Here is a 19,836-nt window from a genome sequence, read left to right on the forward strand (position 1 = left end):
GGCGATAAACAAACAAGAGAGAAAAGCCGATCAGCTGATCATTGATCAGTTTCGTGATTGAAGTAGAAACGGGAGAGAGAGAATGAGAGAAGAAGAGGCAGCTGTGCAGCTTCAGCTTTGTGTCTTTTCATTGTAGTTGAAGTCCGGGACAAACTGTGTTCCTTTTCACCTCAGTACGAAAGCAGCGTAATATTTTCTCTGAATACCAGACGATTCTGTTTTTTACAGGACGGTTGGCAACTCTAATAATTAACGTATGAACAAAATAAAGTTCAACATCAGTAACATAGCACCCACACAGCTGTATAGAAACTCCGTCATGCTAGCTAGCACGCAGTACGAAAATGTCAGCATACCGAAAATAAACTCCACCTAAACTTGGTTTATATCTGACTCCGATAGACTGCAGGTCATAACTTCTTACCTGAAGTTCAGTTCACCTGACACTCGGACAGGCGGCCGCTTCGGGTCTCTCCTCTTGCCTCCCTTTTCCTTCATCCACCTGCTGGCTTCCACCACTTGCTAATGTTATTGAATCTGCGGAAGCTCCGCGATAGCACCACACGAAGTAACGAGCAACGAGCCTATCTAAATCCCAGTAACGAGTAACGCGTTCCTGGTTTTGGCATAATAACTAGTTACCGTGCTCGTTACCACAATAACGTAGTTACTGTAACGCGTTACTTAATGACGCGTTAGTCCCAACACTGTTTATTCTCGTGTATTGCTCCAGGTCCGTGACCCTGCTCTCCAGATAGACAATCCATTTCTCCTTCTCTGCATTCTGATTGTGAAGCGACCTTATCTCCTTGACAATGTCCAGGATATATTTCTGTTGTAGCTTGATAGCTGATGTTTCTTCAGTTAAAAAGTCCAATGACTTTTTAATGTCCTCAATTTCCTCAGCTGTTGGTGTTCTCTTAAGCCCCATTTCTGAAGTAGTAGTTAATTTCAACTCACCAAAAACGCTGCTTAGTTGTTGGTGCCTGCTGGAGGATCCTAGGCCTAGAAGCTGCTGGAGGATCCTGGGCCTTTCGATAGAACAGTCCTTGTAAGTGGATATCAGGCCTTTGAAGAGCAAAATTTTGTATTTTGGTCTAGACACCCAAAAATGTGATGTGGACACCAGGTCCTAAGAGGTTAATAAAGATTTTGATACAAATTGGTGTTACTGAAGCTCCCAGAGGGAGAGGTGTGTTATTTAATTAAAATGCATGCTAGTTTCAATTCATGTTGGGTACCTCCTAAGGAATTGTAGACCGCATTAATTAAGTCCACTGTAATGTTTAATTGGCTAACTTAATCTGAAAATACCACTGCAGATTTGTTTGAATAAACTTTTTTCACGTCACTGATGGTGGTATAAAAAAAAAGGAAGACATGCTCTTAGCAGACAGGGGAGGTGTGTGTTCAGTGTTTGCTATTATGTGCCCCACTTTTTGAGGACCTGGAAAGTGAGGACGAGAATCAAGGAAATTAGTACGATTAAGCCCCTTGAATGTGTTGAATCTTCCTGAACAGTTGCTTCATTAAAAGGCAGATCACACAAAGCCCTGTTTAACAGCTCGTTTGGAAGCACTGTTAGTTTTTCAAAGAGCAGCAGGATTGTGGAGTCGCATATCTGAAAGGCTTTGCAGAATTTCTTCAGGCCGGAAAGATGTTGATTCAGGCTTTTGGAACACAATTTAAACCAAAACACAAAATCTACAGGAGATGATGTAAAATTTGATGCCAACAGTTTTATTGAACATACAAGATTAAAAACAACTTAAAAGAAAGCAAAGCTCTCTAGGGTGTTCGCCATAAGCACATGGAGGCCAAAAGCCAACAAAGACAAATAAAGATGAAGACTCCCGGGGCACTTCTGACTCATCTCTCCTTTATGGGAGATGAGTCACCAGCTCCTCCTCCTTTATTATATAATCATCCATATTTTATCTTTAAAATGAATAATGTACAATCTTAAACTGGATTTATTTCCTGTCAAAATGGAACAACACTGTTAAAATTACACATTTGTCCATATTATTATATCTCAAAACAACAGCTGGGTATCTCCAGGTGTTCACATAAAAGTAGTGTAAGTTATGTTATAAATATAAATAACCTAAAAATATGGGTCACAAACAATACGAGAACATGGATCAACTTGTCAACATTGTCATTCCCTAAAATATTCCCTTTCCATCTAGAAAACACTTCCCATTAATGTCAATCCAGTGTATAAATTTCATTATAAAAACAAAGAAAATCCCAACAGGAGTTCTGGCAGTGTACAAGTTAGCAAACAGTGCAAAGTTAGTCAACTGTCTTCTGCTTTAAACACCTTCAAACTGTGAACTTCAGACAAAAAAAAAAAAAAAAGATTTCAATAAAGGCTACCTCACACGCGTAGTTGTTTTTTCAACAGATATTACCAAGTGTGTTTTGGAGAAATAGTTCTTTTTACATCAAGACACTAAAAATATCTTTTGAAATTTTCAGTTTTCAATGATCCAAACACTGTTTGTGTCCTACCATCACCATTTTCTAAGAATGAAACTTAGCATGTAGCATGTTTTCCTAATTGCATTTTCAACTGTACTGGAGAACTAAAATGTTTCACACAGGTGCTGCAACAATGTGGTTCTCACCTGTGTGAATTCGCATGTGCCTATTCAAAATTTGTTTCAAACTAAATCTTTTCCCACAGGCGCTACAAGAATGTGGCTTCTCACCTGTGTGAATTCGCATGTGACTCTTCAAATGACCCCTCTGAGTAAATCTTTTCCCACAGGCGCTACAAGAATGTGGCTTCTCACCTGTGTGAATTCGCATGTGCCTATTCAAAATTTGTTTCACACTAAATCTTTTCCCACAGGTGCTACAAGAATGTGGCCTCTCACCTGTGTGAATTCGCATGTGTCTATTCAACAGACCATTGTGAGTAAAACTTTTCCCACAGGTGCTACACGAATGTGGCTTCTCACCTGTGTGAATTTGCATGTGTGTTTTCAAATTTGATTTTACATGAAATCTTTTCCCACAGGTGCTACAAGAATGTGGCTTCTCACCTGTGTGAATTCGCATGTGACTCTTCAACTGACTCTTCTGAGTGAATCCTTTGCCACAGGCGCTACAAAAATGTGGTTTCTCACCTGTGTGAATTCGCATGTGCCTATTCAAAATTTGTTTCAAACTAAATCTTTTCCCACAGGTGCTACAAGAATGTGGCTTCTCACCTGTGTGAATTCGCATGTGTGTTTTCAAATTTGATTTTACATGAAATCTTTTCCCACAGGCGCTACAAGAATGTGGCTTCTCACCTGTGTGAATTCGCATGTGACTCTTCAACTGACCCTTCTGAGTGAATCTTTTGCCACAGGCGCTACAAGAATGTGGCTTCTCACCTGTGTGAATTCGCATGTGCCTATTCAAAATTTGTTTCAAACTAAATCTTTTCCCACAGGCGCTACAAGAATGTGGCTTCTCACCTGTGTGAATTCGCATGTGACTCTTCAACTGACTCTTCTGAGTAAATCTTTTCCCACAGGTGCTACAAGAATGTGGTTTCTCACCTGTGTGAATTCGCATGTGACTCTTCAAATGACCCCTCTGAGTAAATCTTTTCCCACAGGTGCTACAAGAATGTGGCTTCTCACCTGTGTGAACTTGCATGTGTGTTTTCAAAATTGATTTTACATGAAATCCTTTCCCACAAGTACTACAGCAATGTGGCTTCTCACCTGTGTGAATTCGCATGTGACTCTTCAACTGACCCCTCTGAGTGAATCTTTTGCCACAGGTGCTACATAAATGTGCTGTCTTGCAATTTTGAACTGTCAGGCCTGATACGATTTGCTCCGACTCATTTCTGTGTGAGTTACCATCCTTGATTTCATCCTGATCTGTGACAGGAGAGTTGTGAGAAAGGAGCTGGTCACTGCTTGGTTCTGGTTCACTGTGGTTACTTGCTTCACGAGCAGGAAAAGTTGCAGTCTCCTGCTTTAGAACAAGCGGTTTTTCCTCTTGAGTGGTACGGAGTTCCTCCTGTTCCTCTTTAATCTGTGAAGGATCCTTCTGGTGTAGACTGGAGTTCTTCTCCTGGTTACAGACCTGCTGATTTGTGAGCCCATCCTCGTCCTTACAGTCATGTTGTGGAAAATCTGAAGGAACAGATCAAAAAAAACATACATTTGAGAAATTACAAGGTAAGCTTAACCATTAGCAGGCCTCCACATGGTAAGCATATTGCTTAGATATACCTATGAAGGAATGTTGTGGGGAGAATCCGTTTTACTGCTTCAGTGAAAACCATTTTGGTTGCTCATTTACAAATTCTACAAATAATATAAACAGACCATCTACGATGAGAAAATAAAGACAATATATAATCAAACAAAAGCACAAAGTGGTATCTCTTAAATTTTGTTATCAAAGTGCACAAAACATTTAAAAGCTTATTTTAAATTAGTCAAAAACTTTACAGGACACTCACTGCAGAATTTATTTATTTATTCTTTAGATTAACCATTCATTGCCTGAAAGTTGGGGAGAATGGGAGGTAGAGCCTTCAGCTTTCAGGTCCCTCTTCTGTGGAAAAAGCTGCCGGTTTGGTTTCGAAAAATGGACACTCTCTCTTTAAAAAGCTCTGCTTCCCATCGTGGTGAGGCGGAAGGAAGGCACAGAAAGCTGGATAGAAGAAGAACATTGAAGTGAGCGGACAGAAAAGGTAGTGCTTAACAGGTCAGAAAGGTAAGGAGGTACGAGGTTATGAATGGCCTTGAAGGTGAGCAGAAGAAGCTTGTAGATTATCCGGAATTTCACTGGGAGCCAGTGAAGTACCTGAAGAACAGGGGTGATGTGCTGGTAGGAGAGAGTTCTGGTGATAATGCGAGCAGCAGAGTTCTGAACCAGTTGAATCGTATGGAGGGATTTTTGGGGGAGACCATGCAAGAGAGAGTTGCAGTAGTCAATGCGGGAGGGAACAAGACTGGGCAAGAATGGATGTAGACCGGGTGAAAAGAGAAGGACGAAATCTGTTAATGTTGCGTAGATGGAAATAGGCAGAACGGGTGAGATTATTGATGTGAGATTTATAGGAAAGTGAACTGTCTAGGATGGCACCAAAGCTTTTAACTTGAGGAGAAGGGAAAACCGTGGAGTTATCGATAGTGAGTGAGAAGTGGTTTGCCTTCAAAAGGTTGGATTTGGTGCCAATAAGGAGGATTTCAGTTTTATCCTTATTGAGCTTTAGAAAGAGTAATAAAGGTAATAGTAAAACTAAGTAGCTGCCGTCATTGTTGGAAACTGGAATTGGCTGGGCCGCGCTATGAAACTTGGGATAGGTTGGGCAGCGAAGGATACACCCGACCCATCCTTCAAACCTGGAAATGAAGGACACATTTGTCGGCCGCATTTGGAGGAGTCTTCGAATTTGGACAGCCTTCATCAAGTCGCTGCAACGTAATCGGCCTACAAATGCAGCCTCCGAAGGATGCTGCCCCTGACTTTGGACACAGCTACGATACCGGAAACTGCTTCTTCTTCGGGGTTTAATGGCAACTGGCATCCTTGTACATGCAGTGCTGCCATCTTCCGTTTCAGTCCGTTATTACACTCTTAAATCCTACTACTTATTCCTGCAACTTTTGGGATCTTACAAAGCTTCAAACGAAGGTTGACTATTAAATTAGTTGTCGACGATTTTGATAGTCAACGTAATCATGACTAGTCGACAAATCGTGGCAGCCCTACCTTGCAGTATAAAGCCCCTTCAGGACACTGTTGTTGGGATCACAGTGGGATACAAAAGTTTGGGCAACCTTGTTAATAGTCATTCTTTTCCTGTATAAATCGTTGTTTGGTACAATAAAAAATGCCAGTTAAATATATCATATAGGAGACACACACAGTGATATTTAAGTGAAATGAAGTTTAGTGGATTTACAGAAAGTGTGCAATAATTGTTTAAACAAAATCAGGCAGGTGCATAAATTTGGGCACTGTTGTCATTTTATTGATTCCAAAACCTTTACAACTAATTATTGGAACCCAAATTGGCTTGGTAAGCTCAGTGACCCCTGTTGGGATTTAGAGATTCTTTTATTGCTGCCATATACTCTGCCTTATGATAAATGCATTAATAACATGTTCTACAGTATTATTTTATCAGTAATATTGTTTACAGGGTTCATATTGCATTGAATATGTTTGTCATCACATTCATTCTATTCACAGGTTGAGTTCATTCTATACACAATGCATAACTGTGCTTGTTTAGAGTTGATGTTCTATCCAAGAGGGTTTTAAGCTTCACTGGTGAGAGTGTCCAGGTGATACATGTTGAGGGAAGATGAGAACATAGCAGGTTAATTGCATGCATGCTTACAATACACATAAATCTAGTAGCAGGCCTGAGCGAAGGCCCAAGTGTCTTCTGCTTCTTATTTGAGACCTGCGCCAATTTAGTCTACTTAGTGATTGAGGACGAGGGTCCATTATTAGCCCTTAGAGGCCCTGAAGCTTGAAGTTATTACCTTAAAAGGAAGGTGTTATCAAAGAGAGAAGTTATGTCTGTTTATAGTTATTAGAGATGTACAAGATGTACCCTTGTCTGTAAACAATGACTGGACATAATGTATTTTGACCTGTATTGGCGTGTATGCGGGGTGTGATCCTCTATGCTATAAAACCAGAACTCAGTGTATTTTTGTCAGAGCAAATAAGCCATATGCTGATGGTTGTTCTCCGTTGTCAATAAACTCATCGTTTGATTGTACTTTTCTGGGCCTCCGTCGTTTGTTGTCTGGTCTACAGTTGATCGATCTCGCTTCACCCCTGACCTACATACACAGGTGAATCCAATAATGAGAAAGAGTATTTAAGGGGGTCAATTGTAAGTGTCCCTCCTCTTTTAATTTCCTCTGAAAAGTAGCAACATGGGAGTCCCAAAACAACTCTCAAATGACCTGAAGACAAAGACTGTTCACCATCATGGTTTAGGGGAAGAATACAGAAAGCTGTCTCAGAGATTTAGGCTGTCTGTTTCCACAGTTAGGAACATATTGAGAAAATGGAAGACCACAGGGTCAGTTCAAGTTAAGGCTCGAAGTGGCAGACCAAGAAAAAAAATCTCAGATAGACAGAAGCGACAAATGGTGAGAAGAGTCAGAGTCAACCTACAGACCAGCACCAAAGACCTACAACATCATCTTGCAGCAGATGGAGTCACTGTGCATCGTTCAACCATCCGGCGCACTTTACACAAGGAGATGCTGTATGTGAGAGTGACGCAGAGGAAGCCTTTGCTCCGCCCACAGCACAAACAGAGCCGCTTGAGGTTTGCTAAAGCACATTTGGACAAGCAAGCTTCATTCTGGAATAAGGTGCTGTTGACTGATGAAACTAAAATTGAGTTATTTGGGCAGAACAAGGGGCGTTATGCATGGAGGAAAAAGAACACAGCATTCCAAAAAAAACCCTGCTACCTACAGTAAAATATGGTGGTGGTTCCATCATGCTGTGGGGCTGTGTGGCCAGTGCAGGGACTGGGAATCTTGTCAAAGTTGAGGGACACATGGATTCCACTCAGTATCAGCAGATTCTGGAGACAAATGTCCAGGAATCAGTGACAAAGCTGAAGCTTCTTAATTTTCTTCTCTCGTATGCTTTCATAAGGTCAGTACTGTTAGGGCAGTTAGCATTCTCTTAAAGTCTGTTTGTATGTTTTATTTACTGGTGGCCACTTGTTAGTTTATATTATGGTTAAAAAAAAAAAAGAAAGAAAAAAAAGAAACAACATAATTTAAAAAGATGTTTGAAACTCAAGAGGTCAGAAATTCCACCAAGCGGAGCATTTTTAAAATCAGGGTCAAACCTATACTTCTCTATAGTTCATAAACATGGAGCAGGACAAAGACAGCGCTCTGTATGTTATAGACATTCATCAACATCTGCTTGCAACAAATCCTCTGTATCCAGTGGCCAGAGAAGATTAAAAAAAAAAAATGTAGTCAAGAACAAACCAGGAACCAATAGCATTACCAGTTCTGAAAGAAAGTGGTGCTGGATTGGCCACGCAATCAGGAAGTCCACCAATAACATCACTACACAGGCCGTGTACTGGAATCCAAAGGGACAGAAGAAGAAAGAAAAACATGGCACAAGGACACACCTATCATAGTGTTGTGTGGTTTGTTAAAAGCTTAGTTTCAAATCAATATTTTAAATTGATTGTTCAGTCCTAATGGGGATAATTATGTTATCCACAAAAGGTCCAGTGGATGTACTCAGTCATAATGTATAGGGGTGTCTCTAGAATTTTGTTCATATGGGTGGCCATATGGGGGCTACTGAAAATATTGAGATGGCACACAAAAACATAATTTAAGGTTTTGTTTTTTTAAATATGCCGATGTCAAATATAGGTCACTTGAAAAATGTGGCGAAGGAGTGATGACTGCAATTCGTGAGGGACAAACAAAGTGACAATATGAATGACAAAAATGTATATGCAGGAATAAATAACCATGTTTCAACTCATTGCAGGGTGTCTTCTCTCTCTTGTACTCAACTTATTTATTTACAACATAGGACAGTCCTGACAGGGGCGACACTGGGAGGGCTAGAAATTTTGGCTTTTAGAATATTACGTCAGTTTCCTTGTTGCAGTTCGTCCTTAGATTCGTCATGTGTCTCTATAACATATCTCTGAGGTCTCATTAGGACCCAACATGAGTTAGATTTCTTAATACAAAACTGAATCTATCTATTAAGGTTTTGCATACCTATTCTGTGCAACTTTACTTCAGGGTTCCACATGATGCCCAGCTGCTGCCCGGTCCAGACGATGCCGCTTTTGGTTTCCTGCTTCAGTGCAAGCTGCTCTTCTTCCTGATTGATGGAGATTTCCTCTTGTTCCTCTTTAATCTGTGGAGGATCTTTGTCCTGCTGGTCCAGACTGGAGTTCCTCTCCTGGCTACAGACCTGCGGGTCATCCAGATCCTCATTTTCCTTACAATCATGTTGCTGTGGGAGGTCTTGACGGACACAACACATAAGAAAAAAGTTACACTGTGAGCAGGTCTCTCAGATATGTGAGCGATATTTAAATATTCTCTCTCATGCAGTGAACAGCGAAGAATTCTGTTTACATGCAGAAAGTCATCATTTATGAGGCGTACAGCTCGCTTCTCCAACTTGATCCTTGTGGCCAATAATCCCCAGTTTTCATCGTCTCAACATTTTTCTACATTCTGCGTACAGTTCTGGGCCAACATGACTTAAATCTGGTGGAATTTTTTGTTTTTTATTAAACAAACAGAAGATTTGAAATCCAGTTTTTATTTTACTGTGCTAACAGAAAACATGTCTTCAGTGAGGTAGTATCCCAGGCAGTAATGCACGCCACGTGTCTTTGTGACATCATCACCTGGCCTTTTGATATGAGTCATATTCACTTCGGTATTATGAAATCTGTATATTACAGATTCACATACCTATTTTGGTCAGCCGTAATCCAAGTTTACACAAGAAATCCAGCTGTTCTCCGGTCCAGACATGAATGCCTTCATCCTCCTGCTTCAGTTCAAGCTGCTCTCCTTCCTCACTGCTGCAGGTTTCCTCCTGTTCCTCTTTAGTCTGTGGAGGCTCTGGGTCCTCCTGGTTGAGACTGGAGCCCCTTTCCTGGTCACAGACCTGCTGATCATCCAGACCTTCATGTTCAACAAAGGGACACAAGAAAATAGTGACTAATGTGATGATAAGAAAGATCAAGAAGGATGAAAGGGGTCACCTATTGAGAATCAAGTTTATCCTTTCACGGCTTCTTACATTCTTGCAGATGTTGCCACAGAAACATTCACTCAGTCATGTGTTCATTGGGTGATGTTGATAACCGTACAGACGTCTGGGGTCTAATTTTTAGATGTGAGTGCCAGTGATCATCACACAATGTGAATAAACAAACAACCGAACGAACAGTAGCATGATTTGAATATGATCATGAAAGCTTAAAGTACTTTAAGACGGCAGACTGGAAGTCTTTGTTTTTTGACCAATGCATTAAACTATATATTTTTAGATATAAGTTTTAACGGCCGCCATTTTCTTTCTGAGTATTTATTATATGGCGTGTTGTGGGGAAAAGCCTGTTCTTACATTTGAGTCTAAGGTTTATTTGAGCACCTGACGGCTCTTTTTTTGCTTCTCATCTATAAACTCTCTCCACAACCTTTCAAATGATTCTTCTGTAGGTGGTCGAACAGAAATGTCGTGTTTGAGTCCGTGGTGGGGACCGCTTTGCGGCATAATTTGCATAGCAGAGTTTTCTGATCCGTGTCAGATTTTTCATAACCAAACCATGTCCATGCTACAGGGGGAGCCCCTGGTTTAGGAATAACATCCTCAATTTGTTTTGACTGGTCCTTCTGTTTGGAGCTACCAGGTTCTGCCTCATCTTTATTGATAGCCAGTGAAGATGAAACCAATGACAAAAATATTGCTGTAAATGTATTTTGCGACACCACAAAACAAATAATAGCGTATCATTTGAAACGATAGAGGTTTTAATTTGATCATTGGATATATTTCGTCACAGTGCACAGCTGTAATGTTAGCCTACTACAGGGGTTCCCAAAGTGGGGGGCGCAGAGCCATTGCAGGTGGGCGCGGTATGAATGTTTAAAAAAAAAAAAAAAAAAAAAAAAAGAAAAGAAGAAGAATGCTTGGACACTGCTAGAATAATGGACAGGTTTTTTTGACGGGGCTCCCACACAAACGCAAAGCAGAGGTTGAAGCATCGCCGAATATGTTTCCAAACCAACTTCCTTCAAAGCCAAAAACTAGAAAATATGATGAAGCATATCTTGCATTTGGCTTCGCCTGCAAAACTGAGTTTTCTCCAACCTTTTCGGTGATTCGAAACGCCGTTTACGTGTGGACAAAAGGACCAAAGGCATAGAAAAATCTGTGTTTACAAAAATACCCATGTTGGTGTGGACGTAGCATATAAGAGTTAATAGTTTTACTGCTACCTGTAATTTAATGCAGTTTAATTATTTTTTATCAAAGGTTTAATGTGTGAAATAACTGCAATGGAGTTCAAAAACAAAATATGGGTGAGTGTGGTTGGTGGAAAAAATTTTTCTATATGACATTATGGTGTTCTGACAAACCATCCTACTTTGGCAAAACGTCCTACCGTAAGTAGTTTATGCACATTTCTGTTGTCACAGAGTAATTCCAGCACAAATTTAAGTAGGTATGACGGTTTGCCACTTAACTTTGCCCATCAGAGTATGTTTCTAACTCTTATTAATAAAGGTAGGATGGTTCGCCACTGAATTTTAGGTAGTGAAGTATGCTTCTAGCTCAGATAAACAAAGGTAAGACGATTTGCCACTTAATTTAGCTGTTAAAGCATGCTTGTAGGTCACATTCACAAAGGCAGGATGGTTTGGCACTGAATTTTATCAGAGTATTTTTCTAGCTAATATTCATAAAGGTAAGACGGCTCGCAACTTAACTTCGTATTGTGCGCATGCGCAGAAACAACAGGTACGATGATTTGTCTGCACATGATCAGTGTTGCCAACTTAGCGACTTTGTCGCTATATTTAGCGAGTTTTCAGACCCCCTAGCGACTTTTTTTCTATAAAAAGTCGCTAAAAAAAGACGTGAAAGCGCGTATAGCTTTTACTCTCAACAAGCAGCGGGTGCTGTAACGCAGTCAGTTCTTCTTTTAATCTTTTACTCTTATGCTGTTTTGTGGATCACAAGGTTTAAAACTACTTATAAACACACACAAACACAAAGTAACTCCACCAGAGTGCCTATTTCGGGTCACTTTTGCGGTCCAAGCCGGGTAAAGGAGCAGGGTTGAATTGTGACATTAAAAAACAATAATTGCTAAAAGAAATTTAATTTGTAGTTCTAAATAAATTCTAAATGCATTTAGGACGTTTTTTACTCACTTTATGTCTCTTCCACGATGTTATTTCTCTCTCCAACAACATAGGTTACAATTATATTAGCGTGACCAATTATGCAAATTAGGTGATGACGTCATTTAGCGACTTCTAGCGACTTTTAGGACAGCCAATAGCGATTTTCCTTACTGAGGAGTTGGCAACACTGCACATGATTGTTTGCAGCGTTACGACCCGGCTCAAAAGCCACAACATAAAAAGGAGATGAATACCAGAGTTTTAGTGAGAAGAGGTTTTATCTTAAAATGGCATAGCAGGTTGGCTAAAATGGCCACCAAGGCAAAGACTAGTGAGCTTCCTGAAAGCCTGCCTCAGGTATGTTTTTATCAACACCTGACTAGGTGGGGCCAATTAGCACCAGCTGAACATACTGAGGAGATTAGGGGCTGCAGAGGGACGTAACAGGTGGCTAGTAGCCTTCAGTTATAGCAATAATTCACACGGCAATATTACATTCATGTAGTTGTAAAAAGCATGAAAATATATCAAATAATCCGGACCAAAGTATTCAGAATACATTATTCACATTGAGTAACTTAACGAAATACGTTACAAACTACATTTGGGCCATTAATTTGTAATCTGTAGTGGAAAACGTTTTAAAAGTAACCTTCTCAAAGCTGCACAGATATAACTGCATACACTTTACTGTGGTGTATTACTAATTTAGATCAATGCATTTAGATCATTCCCACGTGAATCACACGATGATCCCCCAATCCTACATCTCCACAAATTTACACACCTGTATTGTGTGACTTTATCCCGGGTCTGATATTCAGCAGTCTTAGCTGACGGATCTCCTCCTCATACCGGACGATCGTTTTTTCAAACTCTGAGAAGATTTCTTCTGCAGCAGTAGTTAACCTCTCCTTGATAAAATCTCTCAGATGCTGAACTGAAGACATTATTGCAACAGCAACCGATACCGCCAAACCAACGTCTTCAAACTTAACTCGGGTCAACTCAGTCACTTAAATTGGGCGCCATTGCCGCTATTCTTCTTTTATTGCACTTACGGTAGGCTGGAGGTATCAAAGGCGTAATACTGCCCTCATCAGGTCAGTCCAACATAAAGTCTGGTACTTTGCAGAAAACTGCAATTTTGCCATGAGATTATTAGTGATATCCTGGAATAAAGAAAGAAGAAAATACTTTGATTTAAGTTTGATTTACTGGAAAACCCTTTAGTTTGATCCAGCATTAATCATTTAACAGAACAAAGAATAATGCCTTCATTGATTATAGTCACTCTAAAAATAATTATATAACATCTTTTTAATAAACGAGGGTCTCCTGTTTTCTCTGGTACGGTCCATGAAGTGGAAGTGAAATAACAATATACAAATACATTAATATGAATATACTACAGACATTTAGAGCACAGAGAAATTTAACGTATCATGTGGAGCAAATTGATTGATTGATTGATTGATTGATTGATTGATTGATTGATTGATTGATTGAATCTTTATTTTGAACATGTTAAAAAAGTACAACAACATAGAATTCAAAGAGACAAATAAATAAAGCAAAACAAAAGGAAAACGAGCAACCACAACTACAAATAACTTTCATGTTCAAAAAGGAGCAGGAAGAAGCATAAGCTTATTTAATCCCACCCCTTTTCCACTATCTAGTAATCAATAGACTACAGAAATACCTCCTTGCAATTACATTATATGTTATGTGTATATATATATATTTTTAATTTATTTATTAATTGTATATATATATATATATATATATATATATATATATATATATATATATATATATATATATATATATATATATATATATATATATATATATATATCTGTTTCTATCTATCCATACCTACGTATATACACATACACACATATACACATTTTCAATAACCCCAGTAACACCTCAAAGGATACACAACCTACAGATATATATACTCATACCAACATACCCGTGCACCCGCACACACATGAAAATATTGGACAAGAACACCCTATCAAATCTCTACCTCCTCCCTGTACCCTGTAAAAACCATATCCTTAAACCGCTTTTTAAACTGCACCATGCTCGGACATTGCTTCATATCTTTACTTAGTCTGTTCCACAGCTTCACTCCACACACAGAGATGCAAAAACTTTTTAATGTTGTGCGGATACAAGGATGTTTTAAATTTAATTCCCCCTCATATTGTATCCCGTTCCTTTTAGAAAACAGTTTTAGAATATTGTCAGGAAGCAGGTTATTTATTGCTTTATACATAATTTGTACAGTGAGAAAATGAACCAGATCTGTGAATTTTAGAATTTTTGATTTTAAGAATAGTGGATTTGTATGATCTCTGTAACCAGTTTTATGGATTATCCTTATGGCCCTTTTTTGTAATATAAAGATTGATGATAGCGAACATTTGTAGGTATTGCCCCAAACCTCTGCACAGTAATGCAAATACGGTGCAATCAGGGAACCATAGAAAATGTGGAGTGATTTGTGGTCCAGAATGTGTTTTACTTGACACAAGATTGAAACACTTCTTGAAATTTTGTTATGTATATGATTTATATGAGACTTCCAGTTTAATTTATCATCTATAATCACACCAAGAAACTTATGTTCAAGTACTCTTTCAATTTCCACACCATCTGTATGAACCTGCACTTGTGCATTTCTAAGGGAATTCCCAAATAAGATTATTTTAGTTTCACTTAGATTTAGAGATAGTTTGTTCCTGTTAAACCATTTTTTAATTTTGCACATTTCTGAAGTAACTGTATCCAGCAGTTCCTTTAGATTCCCCCCAGAACAAAAAATATTTGTGTCATCTGCAAATAATACTAATTTTAATATATCAGATGCCTTACAAATATCATTTATATAAATAATAAATAATTTTGGACCCAGTTCAGAGCCTTGTGGAACACCACAAGCAATGTCCAAGCATGATGAGGAATGGACACCCAGCTTCACAAATTGTTTCCTGTCACTTAAATAATTTTTCACCCAGTGCAGTACAACCCCCCTGATCCCGTACCGTTCTAGTTTATTAATTAATATGTCATGATTGATTGTATCGAATGCTTTCTTGAGATCCAGAAATAGTCCAGCTGCATACTGTTTCTGATCTATAGCATTCGTAATCTCCTCAATTGATTCGATTAATGCCAGAGATGTTGATCTTTTTGATCTGAATCCATATTGACTGTCAGAGAGTAATTTATATTTATCTAAGAATTTGTCTAATCGTTTATTAAACAGGTTTTCTAGGATTTTGGAGAATTGTGGTAGTAAAGAAACCGGCCTGTAATTTGTGAAGTGGTGTCTATCCCCAGTTTTATACAGCGGCACAACTTTAGCTATTTTCATTTTGTTTGGAACTTTTCCAGACTGAAATGATAAGTTGCAAATATATGTTAGAGGTCCTACAATTCCTTCAATGACCTTCTTGATGATTATCATGTCAATATCATTACAATCAGTAGATGTTTTATATTTACACGTGTACAGTGTCAATTATTTCTTTTTCCTCCACTGCTGTGAGGAACATTGAGTTAGGGTTCCTATCAATCAGGCATTCACTACAGTCTACTGATGGCAGTGACTCAGGAATTTGTTCTGCCAGATTTGGTCCAATATTTACAAAATAATGATTAAAGCTGTTGACCACATCAGCAGTGTTTTCCATAATATTGCCATTGTCAATAAAATATTGAGGATAACTTTGTTGTCCAGAATTATTTTTAATGATACCGTTTAAAACATCCCATATTCCCTTCATATTATGTTTATTGTTGTTCAATGTTTTACTATAATATTCCTTTCTACATACACGTATAATATTGGTCAACTTATTTTTGTATTTTTTATATTTATTTTCAGCATCTTTTGTTCTATGTTTTAGGAATTCCCTATAGAGGGTATTTTTCTTTTTACATGCATTTTGTAAACCCTTAGTGATCCATGGTCTATCTGAATGTTTGTGCTTTCTGTTGTATTTTATTGTTGGTCAGTTTTTATCGTACAATTCCATGAATATTTTTAAAAATATGCCATATGCAATATCAATATCAGTTTCTTTGTACACATTGTCCCAGTCCTGATTTAATAGATCGTTCTTAAGTGCATTCATAGTTTCTTCTGTCCTTACTCGTCTGTATCTCAGTTGTTCTTCATGCTGATTTCTCTTGTAATTAGTGTTATAAACTGCAAAAACTGGTAGGTGATCACTGATGTCATTAATTAATAATCTGCTCACGATGTTGTTTTCCATATTGTTGGTGAAAATATTGTCAAGTAAGGTGGCACAATGTGGTGTAATTCTGCTAGGCCTGGTTATTTTAGGATGTAAACTCAAACTGTACACAGTGTTTAGGAATTCGTCGGTCATTTTATGCTTTTTCGGATTCAACAGGTCAATATTAAAATCACGACAGATAAACATAACTTTTTGATTTGTTTTAGAGAATATTTCTTCTATGAAGTCATTAAATACTTGAATACTAGAGCCAGGTGTTCTATATATACAGCTAATTATTACATTTTTCTCTTTTTCCTTATAAATTTCAATTGTTATACATTCTAATAAATTATCAATCGCAGTTGTCATACTTTCCACCACCTTGTAATTTAGGTTTTTATCCACATACACAGCCACTCCTCCTCCACTTTTGTTCCTTCTATTTACAAAATTCACATCATATCCCTCCAGTCCAAAGTCCAGTCCTTTTTCCGCATTGATCCATGTTTCAGAAATGGCAATAATTCCAAATGGATTTGTCAACTCATTTAGATATTCCTTTATATTGTTGAAGTTGGCATACAGACTTCTGCTATTAAAATGGATTATTGATCATTTATTTTCCATGTTGATGGTGTGTTTAAACTGTTCATCAGTGAAGTAGCAGCAGTTATTGCTGATGTTGTAGAAGAAATTATTTTCCGGGTCTATATCCTTTTCTAAGTCTAGAACATTATGGTCTGTGTATCGAAAGATGATCACGGACAATTAGGATAAGGCTGTTGATGTGGTCGCCTTCCTCTTCCCCTCTGATAATAACAGCTAACATTTTTAACAACAATTTAACAATTTATCACTGTACAAAAATAAAAAGTATTCATGTTCATGTTGAGTCTGAGTCTGCAGAAGGTCGCAGTGCAGTGGAAGACGTCATGCCTCATTTCTATATCAAAGACGCCAAGTCACAGTGGCCCCCAGTATTACAGGTCTGTGACACTGACTTCCCACTGTAATGATCAGAAGCTGATGCTGTAAAGTTAATATAGTTCCATGCAAGACATCAAAGTGGAACTATCTGTGTGGACACTAAGATGTGAGCTAAAAGAAAAAACCTACACAGGTATGAGAACTAGAAAAGTGATATACATGTTCTTCCTGCTAGCTAAGTGTGAATAATAAAAACATGTAGCAGATCATAAAAGGACTCATTCTTCATAAATAAGGAGACAAACAAAACACCCACGTCATGAAGAACCTGGAAAGACTCATCCTCGACCAGCTCCACCCTATAGTCAGGCCACATCAGGATCTCCTTCAGTTTGTTACCAGCCCCACCTCGGGGCGCAGGACGCCATGATATAACTGCTCAATCGTGCCTATGCCCATCTGGGCCAGCTGGTGAGCACTGTGAAGATCATGTTTTTTTGTTTTTATACTTTTTCAGTGCACTTAATACATCAGGTCAATCGTCCTGGATGATAAGATAAGAGATAAGATCAGATAAGATAACCTTTATGAGTCCCACGCGTGGGAAATTTCTTTTGTTACAGCAGAAAGTGGACAGTCCAAAGTTACATAGCAAAAATTAGAAAACACTGGAATAGGATAAGATGATAAGAATAAGAATAAGATACTGTACACAATAGACTAGAATAAAATAAAATACTATATACAATAGGATAAAAATTAGAATAAAAATACTGTATACAACTGAGTCAAATACAACGTTGTCAGAAAAAGAGTATTGCACTTAGTGTTATTGCACGTGTGGATGTGTGTGTTTGGTCAGCTGCGAAGTCTTTGTTGTGGAGTCTGACAGCAGTGGGGAGGCAAGACCTGCCAAATCTCTCCATCCCACATCGTGGGTGCCGCAGCCTGCCAGTGAAGGAGCTGCTCAGTGCTGTCAGAGTCTCCTGCATGTGGACATGTTTTCCAACAGGGATGACAGCTTAGCCACCATTCTCCTGTCACTTGCCACCTCCACCAGCTCCTTGGTTTTACTAGCCTTGATCTGGAGGTAGTTCTGCTGGCACCAGTTTATAGTCTTGGGTCAATTCTCTGTACTCCTTGTCGTCCCCATCAGTGATGAGGCCGACTATTGCAGAGTTGTCAGAGAACTTCTGCAGGAAGCACTGGGTGGAGTTGTGGGAGAAGTCTGCAGTGTAGATGGTGAAGAGGAACGGAGCCAGAACCGTTTCCTGTGGGGCATCTTGTAGTGTTTATAGGAGACGTAAAACCACAGTCATAACAGGGGTTTACCACCATGACACGGCCCCCAGCTCAGTGCTGCAGCCTCAGCAATGAAGGTGCTGAACCTGGTCCATTTAGACCCAATGTCCCCAGTCTCCCTCTGAATGGTGTCGAAGCTCTGCCAGGGGACAGTGACGATCTCAAGGACAGGGACCTTTGCTACGTGAATTACTAAATTCACTTGAGAAAAAATATAAGTAAGTTAGTATCAACTAGTGGTAGGACTGAGCTAAAGTGCTATCTGGGTCCATCCAGGTCACTCACCACCCTTGGCGGACACAGGTCAAACTTATATTAGACAATAGAAGGAATAAATAAAAATAAAGCATAAACAAATATTCACAATTTTCAAAAAGAGTGGGCAGAGAATTTCTACATGGGCTGGTCACAACCATAAGGTAGCTGACAGACTGGCGGAGAAATGGTGGAGACACTGATCTTAAATACATCAACAAGACCACCTACCTATACGCCAAACGAGATTAATTACACATGTCTAATTCACTATAATGCCACTGAGGTAAGTGAAGTGCAGCCTGCATGGTGTAATAAAACAATAAACATTATGAATTAGTATAACACCTGTTAGTTAATTCTTTTCAGGACTGGCCTATTTTGGTTCTGTGGAAAAAAACACTTTTGGATTTGCTACCTCAGATGTGGACTGGAACCTGTACGTCGGTAAGATTAGTGCTTCCAGTGACTGTGAAGGCTGAACCTAACTCAGACACTGGTGTGGTTTAGACGCTTCCTGAATTTTGATTTAATCAAGATTTTAATACAAATTGGTGTTACTGAAGCTCAGAGAGGGAGAGGTGTGTTATTTAACTAAAATGCACGCTGGTTTAAATTCATGTTGGGTACCTCCTAAAGAATTGTGGACTGCATTAAGTCCACTGTGATGTTTAATTGGCTAACTTATACTGAAAATACCATTGCAGATTTGTTTGAACAATCTGTCTTCACGTCACTGATGGTGGTATAAAAAGAGGAAGTTCTCAGACATGCTCTTGGCAGACAGGGGAGGTGTGTTTGCTATTATGTGCTCCACTTTTGTTCTGAAACACACAACTTCAGAAGCCATTGATGGAGTATGGTTAAGGACCTGGAAAGTGAGGAGGAGAAGGAAGTCAGTATGATGAAGCCCTTTGAATGTGTTTAATCTTTCTGGCCAGTTGCTTCACCAAAAGGCAGATCACGCAAAGCCCTGTTTAACAGCTTGTTTGGAAGTACTGTTAGTTTTTCAAAGAGCAGCAGGATTGTGGGGTCGCAAATTTTAAAGTCTTTGCAGAATTTACACAGGCCGGAAAGATGCTGATTCAGGCTTTTGGAACACAATTTAAACAAAAACACAAAATTTACAGGAGATGATGTAAAGTTTGATGCCAACAGTTTTT

At 38.9% G+C, this 19,836-nt stretch overlaps 1 protein-coding gene across 6 annotated transcripts; it reads right to left on the reverse strand.

Annotated features, from left to right (window-relative positions):
• Window positions 1-1,732: 1,732 nt before the first annotated feature.
• LOC120434255 (zinc finger protein 665-like) lies at window positions 1,733-12,973 on the reverse strand. Of its 6 annotated transcripts, none has more exons than XM_039602017.1 (6): window positions 12,715-12,973; window positions 9,480-9,695; window positions 8,769-9,020; window positions 4,478-4,671; window positions 4,245-4,319; window positions 4,064-4,145 (listed from the first exon to the last, which is right to left on the reverse strand). In XM_039602017.1, the coding sequence occupies exons 1-4, from the start codon at window positions 12,875-12,877 to the stop codon at window positions 4,553-4,555; spliced, it is 750 nt and encodes a 249-aa protein (XP_039457951.1). In that variant the 5' UTR covers window positions 12,878-12,973; the 3' UTR covers window positions 4,064-4,145; window positions 4,245-4,319; window positions 4,478-4,552. The 6 variants fall into 6 exon arrangements, with proteins under 6 accessions (XP_039457948.1, XP_039457947.1, XP_039457949.1 ...); XM_039602016.1 differs by having other exon boundaries at window positions 4,245-4,343; XM_039602014.1 differs by lacking the exons at window positions 4,245-4,319; window positions 4,478-4,671 and adding an exon at window positions 1,733-3,473 and having other exon boundaries at window positions 3,558-4,145.
• Window positions 12,974-19,836: the final 6,863 nt, after the last annotated feature.

Source organism: Oreochromis aureus, linkage group 18 (assembly GCF_013358895.1).
Source record: "Oreochromis aureus strain Israel breed Guangdong linkage group 18, ZZ_aureus, whole genome shotgun sequence".
Taxonomy (NCBI): Eukaryota; Metazoa; Chordata; class Actinopteri; order Cichliformes; family Cichlidae; genus Oreochromis; species Oreochromis aureus.